The following is a 12,883-nucleotide window of genomic DNA, read 5'->3' as shown; positions in this document are numbered from 1 at the left end:
CAAAGCTTCATTAAAAACAACAACAAACAAACAAAAAAGGATTATAAGGCTCAATGTAAAAAAAAAACTTCTCTGGGTCAAGTTTGCAGTTCAAACCCCCTCCCGCTTTACGTACCCCTCATGTTTGGACGTGAACAATTGTCCTGTTGAACAGTTTGGTAACGTTACCATTTTCTTATTCGTCATTTCTTCTGTTATTCGTTAACATGTTTTGTAGTCGACAATAACGTTACACAAAAATAAAGTATTGTCTTGTAACCATTAACGTTAACTTTTCTTATTTGAGAATATCCACGTAACATTTGCGTGGGCATCGCCAAGCCTCCCAGTCTCAAACGACTAGCCTACATCTTCCCGAGTGCCTTAGTCTTAGTTGCGACACCTGTCGGGAACTAGCCTGAGTACCATGGTACTAATCCGTGGTTTAGCAAGCGAAAGTAGTGAGCCAGCGGTCACTACGAAATATGGTACTCAGGCTAGTCGGGAACACGCAAAATGTGTTATATATACATTGGCGTTGTACAGTGTGTTTGACTATATAAGCACGCTGCTGATACATCTGTTGTCCGTACTGTATGCGTAAGTGCTGATTAAAGTTTATCTTATTGCTGCCAAGTGTCCTTGTGTTAATTGTATCGTGTTCTGAACGACATACATGTACATTGTTGCAGTAAACCAGGGCGTAACTGATTGGTGGTTGGTGAAGTTTTCGCGTTCAAACAGGAGTCCCCCAAAGCCTTACCATCTGTATGGATCATCCCTGAAAGGACAGGACAACTAACATTAACGTTACATACTTGCCCTCCATGAGATTCTTTAACCTTTATGATCCGCGACTTCCATCCATTTATATTATAACATGGAGACAATACAAATATGATTGATTGATCTTAAGTAGCGTTCGACTGTAGAACAACCACAACATCATTTGGCTCTTTCATTTATACGGTGTAAATTTATTTCTCTGAAGACATGTGCACATAGATGTAATCCTCTTAACAGCCTAGTTCTGATTGAACTGCTTTATACAATTTATCATACTTGACGACCCACCTAGGAATCGTTGTTGAACTTGTAGTTAAAAGCCAATTTCTGATTCGCACATAAAAAGAAACAAGCAGGCCCGTTTTAATCATAGCCTACAAGAATAGCAAAGTTTCGGGCTACAAATCTGTCAGATATTGCAGTTTACTAGTCTCTATTATTTAGGCACGTTTTGAAAATATTTGCTGCTATTGAAGCTTAAGTACTTCCTTGGTACTTTATTGAAACTTACTACTGCACATTAACATGTTGAAGTACATCTAGACTGCTTTTAAAGCAGAGGCAAGAATTCTACCACAGAAGGTGAGTGCGTTCGTATCTACCGGGGTAGAAATAAAACGACAAATTCGGCCTTTTCCCAACAAGCTACGCCTGTTAAGAACTTTTCTTCAGTCCTGTGACCAAATCCCGTTTCACCGGGGCTGTAGGGACGCCTCCTGTCCGCGAGGAGGCGCCCTTGTTAGGTGACTTGGGTGTTGACTTGATGACGGGTACGGACAGTCGTCTACTGGAAGTCCTGGAGAGAAGGCGGCTGCTGTGGCTGGTCCGCCGTTCACTAACCATGTCAACCAAGTCGGAGATCCGGCTTCTGCGCCTGTTTAACCGTGCTGAGGAATAGATGATGCAGAAGACCATCATGTTTGCTGAACCATTTATGTCTGCTGAACCATGATAGCCACACTAGGTCATATGATATGCACAACTTGTATCTAAATATACTGACTATCGTACAATGTAGTAAATTTTTACGCATCGTGGATCTTAAGAAAAGTGTGGAACAAACTATTGCTAGCACTGTAGAAATTTCACCAAGCTCTATACAATATCTTACAAATAACTTAAGTTTTTTTTTCGGTCAACTAAATTTAGTTTTGCAGATATCGTTGATATTTTTCTAAAGGAAGGTCAGAATGTCTACAAAAAAAAAACTAACGCTAGAAAGAGAATTAAGGAGTGTAACACAATAAAACATGTATTGAAAGATTAGAAGGTTGAAATACAGCACGATTAGAGATCTGCTCTGGTAAATATTTCTCAATACGTGACCCACCGAGAAACGTCTTGCTCAAGCCGGTGCCCTTAAACAGCGGCAGGTAACGTACATCCTCCTCACTCCCTTCACACTCTTCTGGGGAAATACAAGGGGGCATGCAACATTGAGAAACGTGACATGAAGCGATAGAATACATATGCAAGCTCCAGGATAAAATCTTAAGGTGGACTCTCACTGCACTTGGGGCACCGGTGCGGCACTGCGGGGTTCGTTCAGCTATTCTCGATTCTTCTATAATCTAGATATAGTGCACTGCGTAAAAGTATGACTTGGAAGACAGCAAAATACACAAAACGGAAGAAAATTCGTTCTTTATCTCTGAAATTCGTCGAGTCATCTACGAACCCCGCAGTGCCACACCGGTGCCCCAAATGCAGTGAGAGTCCACCTGAAGGCAGAGTAATGACTGACAGAAAACGTGTTTTTTTTTTTAAATCAAACTTTGGAGAAAAACCGTTTTGAGCAAATGACAATTGTGCAATATATGATCACCACCTTAGAGATGACGGACAGATGTTACAATTTACCTACTTTCTACTTTAATGAGGATGAAAGTGGCGCGCTCGTGCAGGTAGTTGGAGGCGTAGTCCCCGGGGTGGTTGGCCAGCTCCATCACCTCTCCCGTCTCATCGGCAAGATCAATCGTGTCTGTGGGGAAAAAAAGAGGAAATGGGTAAAACAAGGAAAGGGAAAGAACAATCGTAAGGAAGGAAAGAAAAGAGAAGAGAGAAAGAATAGATAGAAATGTCTAAAATATAAGATGATGCCATCGATCAAATCTAGTTAAACATACAGCATAATTGGAGACTATACACATGTCGAAAAAAACCCAATTGTTTTAAGTTTGAGAAAATTATTGTTGCTATGGAAGAATATTCTATGATACAAGTAAAAACGTTAAAAAAAATAACCCCGAGACATCACGGGTTTATAATAGATATTTCAACAGCCTTCCCTTGTAAAAAGCGTATTAAAGCATAAGTCTCTGTATTTGTTTGAAAAAAAACTGGCGATTAACAAAAACGGAAAACTCACCTCCATGCTCACAACCACATTTGTCCCTAATGGCCTTGAGCAGAAGCAGTACTCGACATTTGGGGTTGAAGATTTCAGACTTGTTTTCTACAAAACCGGAGAAGGGCAGCTTCAAACCCGAGCACTTGTTAAGTCATAAAACTATCAATGAAGAATTCATTTTCACGTTATTTATTTGACCCCACACCGTTGCCACGGTGGCGCTTGCTTCAGTACATTACAACGTTTGCACTAAAATGTTGCACCCTACTAGACTGGGTACCATCCGGTAGTAGTTCGCTCATATGTTTGCTATTGCTGTTGCATGTTGTGTTACCGAAGCGACTGTATATAGTGTATAATAACATCAGAGCGAAAAGCGACCACTGTGTATATAGTATATAATAAAAGCCGGGAGTGAACTACTTTCCGGATGGTGCCCAGGCTAGCATCCTACAGCAACCACGTTCCAAATTCGCCCAGCACTGCCTCGTAGATATACTTGCCTGGCACGCAATGAAGTTTGTCAAACTAAAGTCTAGTTACAGTAGTGCCCGTGTAGTTATTCCCAGTCGTTACTGTCAGCCTAAGCCCTAAAAAGTATGAAGATATCTGCATTCTCGTCTCTAGGCAAACGTGTCAGCTGGATAGAAAATGGGAGAATTTGGCCAAATAGGGACAAATACGTTACTATGGATTTTCAGTCAGTCTCTTGCAGTCTATCCAGCTCGCGGCCGAACAGTTCACTCATAGTCATAGGCCTAGATTGGCCAAATTCCCCTATTACCATTCAGCCAGGCAGGAGTCTGGCGGAGACTACTGTATCTGCATTCCAAGAACTTGCCTGCTTACCTCCGTACCGTACCGTTATAAACATGACTTCCGGCGCTACCAGTGGTTCCCTGCTACATGTAAGGTCGTGGGTGAAGGCAAGGTCCCTCACTAAACGGGCGGGTCCAAATGTCCGGGTCTCACAGTCACCAGCACCGCACTGCTATAACGACAGGGGCACGTCAGGCGCAAATGGACTTCGTACATTAACTGTCCGCTTACCAACCCATAACTATACATAGCGAATGGAACATGCATATAAAATGAACTCAGAACAGACCCTAGAACTTACATCGGATCAGCACCTGTTCCCCAACTGTATTTCAGATTTATAATCTTGTAAATACCGCGGAGTGTTTGTAATGTCAACTGAAGGTGGCGAAAGGTCAAGAAGAGGTGACTGGATCAGAATCACAACCCTGTCAAGAGATGATAGGCAATGTAAGATTCAAACATCATAACACTGATGACGAATGATAAGAAAATAACACGACAGCGCTCCGTCTGTGGGCCACACGATAACCAAACTTCTCACCAAGTCAACTAGTCTAGGCACTGTCATATCAGCAGGAAAATGACAGAACTGTGACAAAAACTTGTGAAAAATCATTTCTGAACAGAGTAGTGTTTGCTTAGCTAAAGCCTATTTGTTAAGTTGTATATTCTTTAACATGTTCTGTGTGATATTTCCTAGGTCACAATGTGTGCTTTCTGGGTTACTAAACATCAATGGTCCAACTGTGCTGAAGTATAACGAAACCATCGAGACTGATTCCTGACTTGATTTCAATGTTTATCCTACTCTACCGCGAGTGGTAACCGTAGGCCAAGATTCAATCGTACAGAACATTGGAGATAAAGGGGGCGGTAATCCTCCTCTGAACAGCAGCCACGGTCTTTGGTCACCCCGAGTTAAAATTAGACAGGTCGTCGTGTTCAGAATCAGTAATGGTCGGTGACAGGGGGCGATGTAGAGAAATAAGGCAGAGCGTGGTTGAGCGTAAATACAAACTCTGTCATGACATTTCATTGGTCTGGCTTACATGTGTCAACATTTGAAAATAACTGAAAGACAAAATGCCATTTACTCTGCAAAATGTTGTTTTTTTCAAAATAATTCCAAACATAACGTTAGGCTGTAATCAGTTGAAACGTGATATTCGAACAAAAAACGTGCGATCACAGTACACTGGTGTTTTTATTGGAACATGCATGGTGTTTTGTCTTCATGACGTCAACTCGTTGACAACAATGGTGATGTCAAAACAAGAAAAGAGTCCTGTTGGACCAATGTCTTATCCGATCACCAAACTGTATCGATGAAAGGTTCGACATTTCCACCGTGAGAAACAAAGAATGTTTGGAGTTAATTTTAAGATGACTTCGCTATTAACTTCATGGCTATTTAGAATCATTCAAATCAGTGTCAGTTATCTCAAACCCGTATTCAACCACAGGTTAGAAAAGAAAGTCCGTTGCAGAACTAACTATCAAAACGTCAAGTGAAAACTTCAGCTTGCATCTCCTAGTGTCTCGGATATGTTGGACATGCCTACACCCTTTCTTCTGTCGCCACGGTAACAATTGATGCAGTTCTGTGGCATGTGCGTTAGAATGGACTTGAAGGGGTTCACGCAAGGTCAAGATGGTTCGGCTGTGTCCTTCCTTAGGACAGATGACAGGAAAGTCAAGGTCATCTTTAGTTACCCTTCATGATTCTCAGCACTGTGTGGCACTGCAGTTTTCTAACCGACTCAGCGACCAAGTCCAGCCAGTTGTTTTAACGTTATCTAAACAATCTTATTTACACAGATGAATGAGAACAATACAGGTTTGACCGTATTGTTGAACATAAAAAGAAACAGTGGGTCCCTACCTGGTCTTGTCAACACAGCTAGACGTGTGATGTCTCAAAACTTACTCGCACAGTCTGGTCCCGTCTCCTCCCTGACGACATCGAGAAGTCTTGACAGGGTTCACTCGTCTCGAAAGAGCGTTTCCAACGTCAGGGAGACATTTGATCTGGAATGTTCCCCCTTGGTTGCATCTGAATCCTCCATTTTTTCGGTGGTGATACTAAATCCTGTTGTGCATTGTCACTTGTTAAAGGCGCCAGCTACAGTTTCACTTTAATATACCAGAGTCGCCTTACGTTGACGTTACCACATGGTGCATTGTGGGATGGATGTAGAGTACGGTTGCAGATAGTTTCCCTGATAAGAAGCACCAAACTCACATCTAAAATTTCTTAGGTGATTTATTTGTCCTTAATTCTTTGATAGCTGCCCCTTATAAAGACAAACAAAACTGTATTAACAGGCGTATGATCCATCGTTGTAAACACGGGCATAAAATAGCGTTCTCAAAAATCCTCCTCAAAGTTCTTCCTGAAGTGCCGACAGTGCCTAGCTGGTCATAGTCGTTTCTATTATGACACGCATAAGGTCGTGGTTGATGAAATATCATCATCCAATAAAAGAACAATGATTGCTCAGAATAAGACATGTTTTCCAGAGCTGTTGGCGACCAACCCCCTTGAAATGTGCTTGATGCAGTTCTAGAAGGGATCGCCTGGTACCGCTTCTAGGTAAATGTCTGGAGTTAGTAAGCAATCATCCCAATCCCTCGCCTCACCTCCACAAGGCCCAATATTTACCTTCACCGACATTTCTCTGCGCAAAAGAAGGTTATGCTTTCGGCAGCATCCGTGTGTCTATGTCTGTCCGTTTGTGACTACAATAACTCGAGAATGACTTGATACATGTACTTGCTATTTGGGTAGGTGTTGATGAAACTTCGAAACAATCAAATTTTGGGTCCCCTAACGGTTTTCAATGATACTGCAGCGGAACGTCCGGTTTTAATATCTCGTGGTCTGATAAGCTTTGGTCACGATTTGGAAAATAGCTCTTGTATGCTGTTGTATGCACACCAGTAGCAGTTTTCTTTGGAATTGCAGGGGACCGTTCAGACTTCGCGAAACAATGTAAGTCATTTGAATAGATTTTCGTGGTTGATAACGAAAATCATATTTTATTCGTGCTACATGATAGGACTCAGTCATACTCAGTACATATGAACTTGATTCGAGCGGAACATTATGCTAATAGGACACTTATTTGCATATCATTGTGATGGGACAAAGGTACTTGGTAAAGGTACGAGTTCGTACAAGTTTTATTTTGCGTCATCTAGAGTAAAATTCGGACCTGATTGACGTTTGCAACATATTGAAAGCGCTTTAGCCCAACGTTAGCGTCGACTGTCCATGCATACACCGTGAGAATTCAATAGTAGATGGGTCTCCACTAGGATAGTGGATCCGTCAAACATGACAGTCTACAGTCTACCTCACAGACTGTCTATCTATGAATGATGACCCTTCTATAACGTTACTGTCCGCTATAGTTTAACATCTGTTATGTTTGTTTCTACTGCTGTATAAGATCTGCACATGCAGCAGGAGGCTGTACAAAGTCAGTACCATAGTTATCTGTAAATGCAGAAATGTTCGCGGTGGATTAATATTCGCGGTTTTCGCGGTGACCACTTAACCGCGAACTTAAAACCACCGCGAAAATTTTTCTATTATGGTATTAGATTGCAATCTATGGTGTTACCGCGAAATTAAATCCACCGCGAAATGTCATTTTTCCCGCTACCGCGAAATTAAATCCCCGCGAACTTAAATGCATTTACAGTAATCCACGATTTGTCATTTCAACTGGAAGTTTGAGTCGATATTCACATCTTTTCTGGTACATGTATATCGGCGTTTTCTCATCAAGAAACTGTATGCATTAGATCTGTGTGATAGGAACCACGAAGATCATGGGACGATGGCTCGCGCGTCATCCGTGCAGACATCGCTCTACTACTCATGACCACTCATGACCATGATTCCCCTACTCCTGTGCAACTCCTGCCCAACTCAACCTGCAAGGAAAATCACGCGAGGTTCTTGAATGCCATTTGGACGACGACAGCTGTCCGATTTCTTTGAAAGTGATGCCAAGCGTTACAACATGTCACACTTGTCCTGTTCCGTCGTAATATGAAATAGTTGGTGACGTTTTCCGGGAGTGTGAAGAAGGTTTGAATTAGAATTTTGGAGGAGACGCGAATGGTCTCTTACCACAAATGCCCTACGTAAAATAACCTCACTGCTCAGACGGCCGACTCGAGATTTGTGGTCGGACGACTTTATATCCCCGGGACAATTGTTTCCGTGCGGCTCGCACACAGAGGGAAGACATGCAGGGAAGGCCTTCTGCCGGCGGCCTGACATGTGTAAGTGCGTCCCGGGTCACTTCCATCGGCAGGTGCCCCTCCCCACCCCTCGGCCACAACATGCTTCCAACAGCTGTACAGCTCTAATGAGAGCCCCTGGCCCCGCAGCCAAGATCCCCACTAGATGCGGCTTTTACTATCAGGACGGCATCTTTCTTTCCTCACCGGCGCTGGAATGCTCGGCACGCCACGTCCCCACGAGGACAGGGCTTGCGCTGATATCATGTAATCCGTGTAGGACTACATGGGATGTGGAGCTGCTGTTGCATGTTGTGTTACCGAAGAAGTGTAGAACATGTGCACTTCGTGTTACAAGTAACCTTCTTCACGCCATCTTGTCAGTTGGTCCATACAAGGAGGTCTTTTCAACCTCCTTGGCCCATACCAACCGAGGCCGTCTCGAGCTGTAATTTCCAGGCAGATCCTATGGTGCCATAACTGCCATTAGATGGTATGAAAGCTGGCCAAGGACTTGAAGGAGTATAACCGGCTTTTGGTACTATAGCTCCTTTGCCAGCTTTTGATCTTATACTACCGTAGGATCTGCTTGGAGATTATTCGAGTGGACACTAGAAGTCGTTCTGTGGGCCTGAAGTGTCCCAGGAAAGGTTATCACAAAGACGTAGATTGAAGAACAATTAAATACAATTACCCTGTTAAATTGCACTGTAATTGTAGTGATTACTAGTACATAGATCGAATTGTTGCCAGTCACAAAGCGTGTTCTGAGACCGTAAACCACCATGCAATTTCCCGTGTTTGTCCCAGGAGAACTAATAGAGGAGAACAGATACAGGACCGCCTATTTTCTCGGACTTTAATAGTTTCTACTTTTCAAGACCACCGGGTGCAATGGCCGAATGGATAGAATGTTCGCCTTGCATTCGGTCGGTCGTGAGTTCGATCCCCGGCCGAGTCATACCAAAGACTTAAAAAATGGTACATGCTTTCTCTACTTAGCACACAGCATTCGGGAAAGAGTATGGAAGTTGAACACACACCACTACCAGTGTACTAGCCCCTGATGTAGTGATTACACAAAGCTGTGTGGCCCAGGGCCATTGAAATGGAGATGGGCGCCGCCCTATGTACCATCAGGCGCGGAAGGACTTTGACTTGACTTCTGAAGGCCAGAGAAAATGCTTCGAGTCTATTGTAAAGTAAGGTTTGAATGGGGAATAAACTATTTTGGCCTAACTGAGCACACTCAACGTATGTATTACGTGTGTATTATATCATATGTTTCTACATTCATAGCCACTCATTAGCTTTAAGCAGAGAGGGATTTATTGTACAGAAAACATGTTTCTATAGCTTAGAATGAAAATGCGACCTTTTCCCTGCAAAGTGATTGTAAAAACTGTACGGTATTGCTCGATGAAAAGTTGAGAGGAGCAACCCCACTTCATATGGCTGAAAATCGTCCTTGATTAGACAATGTGTTGATTGTTTCCCACTGTGCAGAGGCGTGTTGTGTTGTGTTATGTTGATCGTACATCTGACATCTGTATCTTATTTCCTTCACTGCTGATAAAACTCTGAGTCATGGTGTATTCTATCCGTGCAAATGATGTCCAGAGTGTGAGAGTGACCCTGAAAAATTTAAAGTTATGTAACAGTGGGGCGACGGTGTGGGAACCGATGTAAGAAAGGAGTAGAATTTTTACTAGAAACAGAAAGAAACAACTCGCCGACACCCGGGAGCGAACCCGGACCGGCAGATCACAAACCAAGCAGCGCTAACCACTACGCTACAAAAGTCAAAAGGCTGACCAGCCGATTGGCGTAGTTGTTTGGCGCTAGTTGAATCCCCCCACTGTCACAGTTACACAACGTACTTTGCTGGGATACCTATTCTGTTCTGACTGGCTCCCTCGCTCGCTCGCTCGCTCGGTTATGACCATATAGGATAGCAGGAAAGTGCCTTGTTTAACTCTAGAGAGGGAATACAGTTTTGTCTTGACGTTTTGCTGATTTTGGACGAAAATTTGAAAGGCGGGAACCAACAAGAGACCCAGTATCCAGTCCTTGCAGTTGTAGCATTCACCTCATTATGCTTACTTTTAGCATCCTTTATCTCAGCTGTTGATCCTGATTGTCAGTTGCTGCTTTTCCGAATAGTCGACGGTGCGGAGGGTTTATCAAGGGGAGCGTAATCGACGCTGAACAGTAGTATTTTATTGACCATATGTTTACATGTGTAAACAGACGGGCGTTTACAACAGCTACATGGACAGTGCATGGAAACCTGAACTGATCATGTATATATGTATGAAGTGCTGTTTTGTAACATCAGCACCCCCAGACGCGCTCCTGGGGACGTGCTGATATGCAACATCCGCTACAGGCCTACAGCAAGGAGGTTGAAAAAAGGAATAGCATATCATTAAACAGTCAACACCAAAAGGCCAATCGTCACAATGAATAAATGTTTCCGACGCCACTCAATATATGATGGTATACATTATGGCTTTTAAATTGTGAATAAACTAGTCCGCTAAACTTCTGACTTCTATTAAAGTACCCTCCATAAGATAATGTATGCTAAGGACTCTAAATGGCTAGCATCATCCCCAGTCCAATTGTTTTGGCACAAAAAGGAAGGCGGTTATAAAGAGATACTTATAAGTTATACTTCTTGCATTGGCGAATGACAGTGGAATGTCGTATGACACGCTTATAAGGCCAATTTAGATTAGAAGAAGACGGCTGTTAGCTGGTTAGATGTGGCACTGTTCGTCCATTCTGGCCATTAAATTGCCTAAATGTAAGCTATTAGAGTTTATAAGACCTAGAAGGACAACTGATATTATGAGAAGAAAATAACTTTCCACTGAGAAATTTGACATTGGTTGTTTTCTCCGGTCGCTCTGCAAATTTAGCAGTGCAGCATGCAAACGAGCAAATTCAAAGATTACGTAAAAGTCTTGCTGTAATCTAAGAATGTCCAATAAGTTCAAAGCCGCGCTGTTTTGTCGCAGCTGATCGAGCGTGTAAAACTGGTGGCTGGACGGGTTCCAGATGCGATGGCGTGCCTTGAACCTGGGAACTTTGGACCGAGTCTCCTGTTTCCCTTCCCGCACCGGCAGAGGAGGAAACGGGCTGCGTGCTGCACAGCTACAATCATTGGAAACGGTCGATCTGACAACTAGATCTCAGTGGAAGTCGGAAATCTCGGCGGAGATTAAGCAGGCCATCGGTTTGATCCCGGTGACCTTGGTCAGACGGACTAACCGAAGGACAATCTGGTCTGAAATGACATCCCGAATATTGCGCTATCATCTTCACAAAGTGTTATTAACTGATACAAAATGAAAATGTATATTAAATCATCGTTATTTGAACATTATCTTCATATATATAAGAACTCTATATTTTACTTCCTGACTGTACCTTGGATGTGTGCACATGGAAATACCAACACAATTCAAGCTCGAATAATTCTACTAAATGCTATGTTGAATGAAGTTTTCAAAGGCATTTCGGTAAAACAGAACTCCTATGGCACTTGCCGTGTGACCCATGATCATCGTACTTTTTTTGACAGATAATTTCTTTTTTTGCCAAGATCTTCCCCATAATCCCTCCTTTATTAAGCCGTGTGAAGTAGTTTTAAAAGTAAATCTAAAAATGAGTATAGAAAGGCGAAGAAAAACAATGGCTGAAATTGTGAAACGAAATCACTGCACGGGAGTCACCTGTCGCGTCCCACAATTTTTTAGTGTCTTGCAAGGAATGAAGCAAGAATTCTTCTCGTTGCCTGTATGATAGGCAGTGTATCTTTTTGTCTTGTCACCTTGCCAAAAGTTTTTGTTTTTTTGTTTGGGGCTGGAGGAGTTCACAACACGCTGTTCTCCCGTCTACACCTTCTAGGTGATTAGCATGTTCTTACCCGTGGTGCTCTACGGCGGCCTGATACGTCAGCATTACTTGACACAGTTGGCACGAAGGGCGTCCAGAGCGCAGCACTGCCAGCGAAGTTCAGACTTGGCACGGAGTCCAGCTCGCCAGCTAGCCGGTCAGTTTGCCGGGATCTTTTTGTTCCACAGCCAGGAAAAATTTGGACCAAGTAAAGACCAGGTGTGCACAGGTGAGCCATGAGGATACAAAGAATACAGTCCTTGTGGTTTGTGGTCCTGGCCCTCGCGGCCCGGACGGCGGTGGCACAGGGCCCATGCGGACCGTTGCAGTTCCAGTGTAACGACGGGTCTTGCATCGAGTCCATCCTGCAGTGCGATCAAACTCCAGACTGCCCCGATGAGAGTGATGAAGAGAATTGCGGTAAGTTTCTTTCAACATTGTTTATGTGTGTTGGGCGTTGGCAGTAGAGATGCGAGTTATTCATAGGAGTAATTCTCACTTGCAAATACTTTGTTGAGCCCTCCAGCTTTTCATTCTTCTTTACTCCATATGGAGGTATTTACTTGCTTTTAGCGCGCATGTTCTAATTTCATTTCTCTGTGATGTAAAATCAGCCAGGGAATAATTACATCGTGTTTGCGCTGTGCTGGCTGCTCTGTTGGCGGCATTTGGTACACCAGTGTCACAGTCTTTGCATAACTCCGCTTTCTTTCTGCGGTCTCCGGCCCGACCAGGGGCCAGGCTGGTCCAATTATTATGAAATGCAGACCCGGCTTCCGCCACGACAGA

At 43.3% G+C, this 12,883-nt stretch overlaps 2 protein-coding genes across 51 annotated transcripts in view; one reads left to right on the top strand and one right to left on the bottom strand.

Annotated features, from left to right (window-relative positions):
• Positions 1-1,263: 1,263 nt before the first annotated feature.
• LOC118425274 (uncharacterized protein CXorf65 homolog) lies at positions 1,264-3,989 on the bottom strand. Its single transcript, XM_035834075.1, has 5 exons — positions 3,965-3,989; positions 3,134-3,220; positions 2,630-2,746; positions 2,096-2,173; positions 1,264-1,652 (listed from the first exon to the last, which is right to left on the bottom strand). Exons 1-5 carry the CDS (start codon positions 3,987-3,989, stop codon positions 1,420-1,422), a joined length of 540 nt encoding a protein of 179 aa, XP_035689968.1. The 3' UTR covers positions 1,264-1,419.
• An 8,162-nt stretch (positions 3,990-12,151) lies between these two features.
• LOC118428438 (fibrillin-2-like) overlaps positions 12,152-12,883 on the top strand; it is a 68,337-nt gene continuing 67,605 nt past the window's right edge. For all 50 annotated transcript variants that reach the window (XM_035838673.1, XM_035838695.1, XM_035838533.1 and 47 more), the window contains exon 1: positions 12,152-12,514. In XM_035838673.1, the coding sequence (XP_035694566.1) occupies positions 12,331-12,514 (184 nt within the window). In that variant the 5' untranslated portion in view covers positions 12,152-12,330. The remainder of the gene's footprint in view (positions 12,515-12,883) is intronic.

Source organism: Branchiostoma floridae, chromosome 1 (genome assembly GCF_000003815.2).
Source record: "Branchiostoma floridae strain S238N-H82 chromosome 1, Bfl_VNyyK, whole genome shotgun sequence".
Classification (NCBI taxonomy): domain Eukaryota; kingdom Metazoa; phylum Chordata; class Leptocardii; order Amphioxiformes; family Branchiostomatidae; genus Branchiostoma; species Branchiostoma floridae.
Note: the sequence above shows the minus strand (reverse complement) of the source record. Positions and strands in the feature narration are given on the sequence as shown.

Coding starts and splice junctions, on each gene's coding strand:
- LOC118425274 (XM_035834075.1), bottom strand. CDS start 3,989: ATGTTTATAACGGTACGGTACGGAG. Junction 2,747..3,133: donor ATGTGGTTGTGAGCATGGAG/GTGAGTTTTCCG, acceptor TTTTCCCCACAG/ACACGATTGATCTTGCCGAT. Junction 1,653..2,095: donor CTTGAGCAAGACGTTTCTCG/GTGGGTCACGTA, acceptor TCTATTCCTCAG/CACGGTTAAACAGGCGCAGA.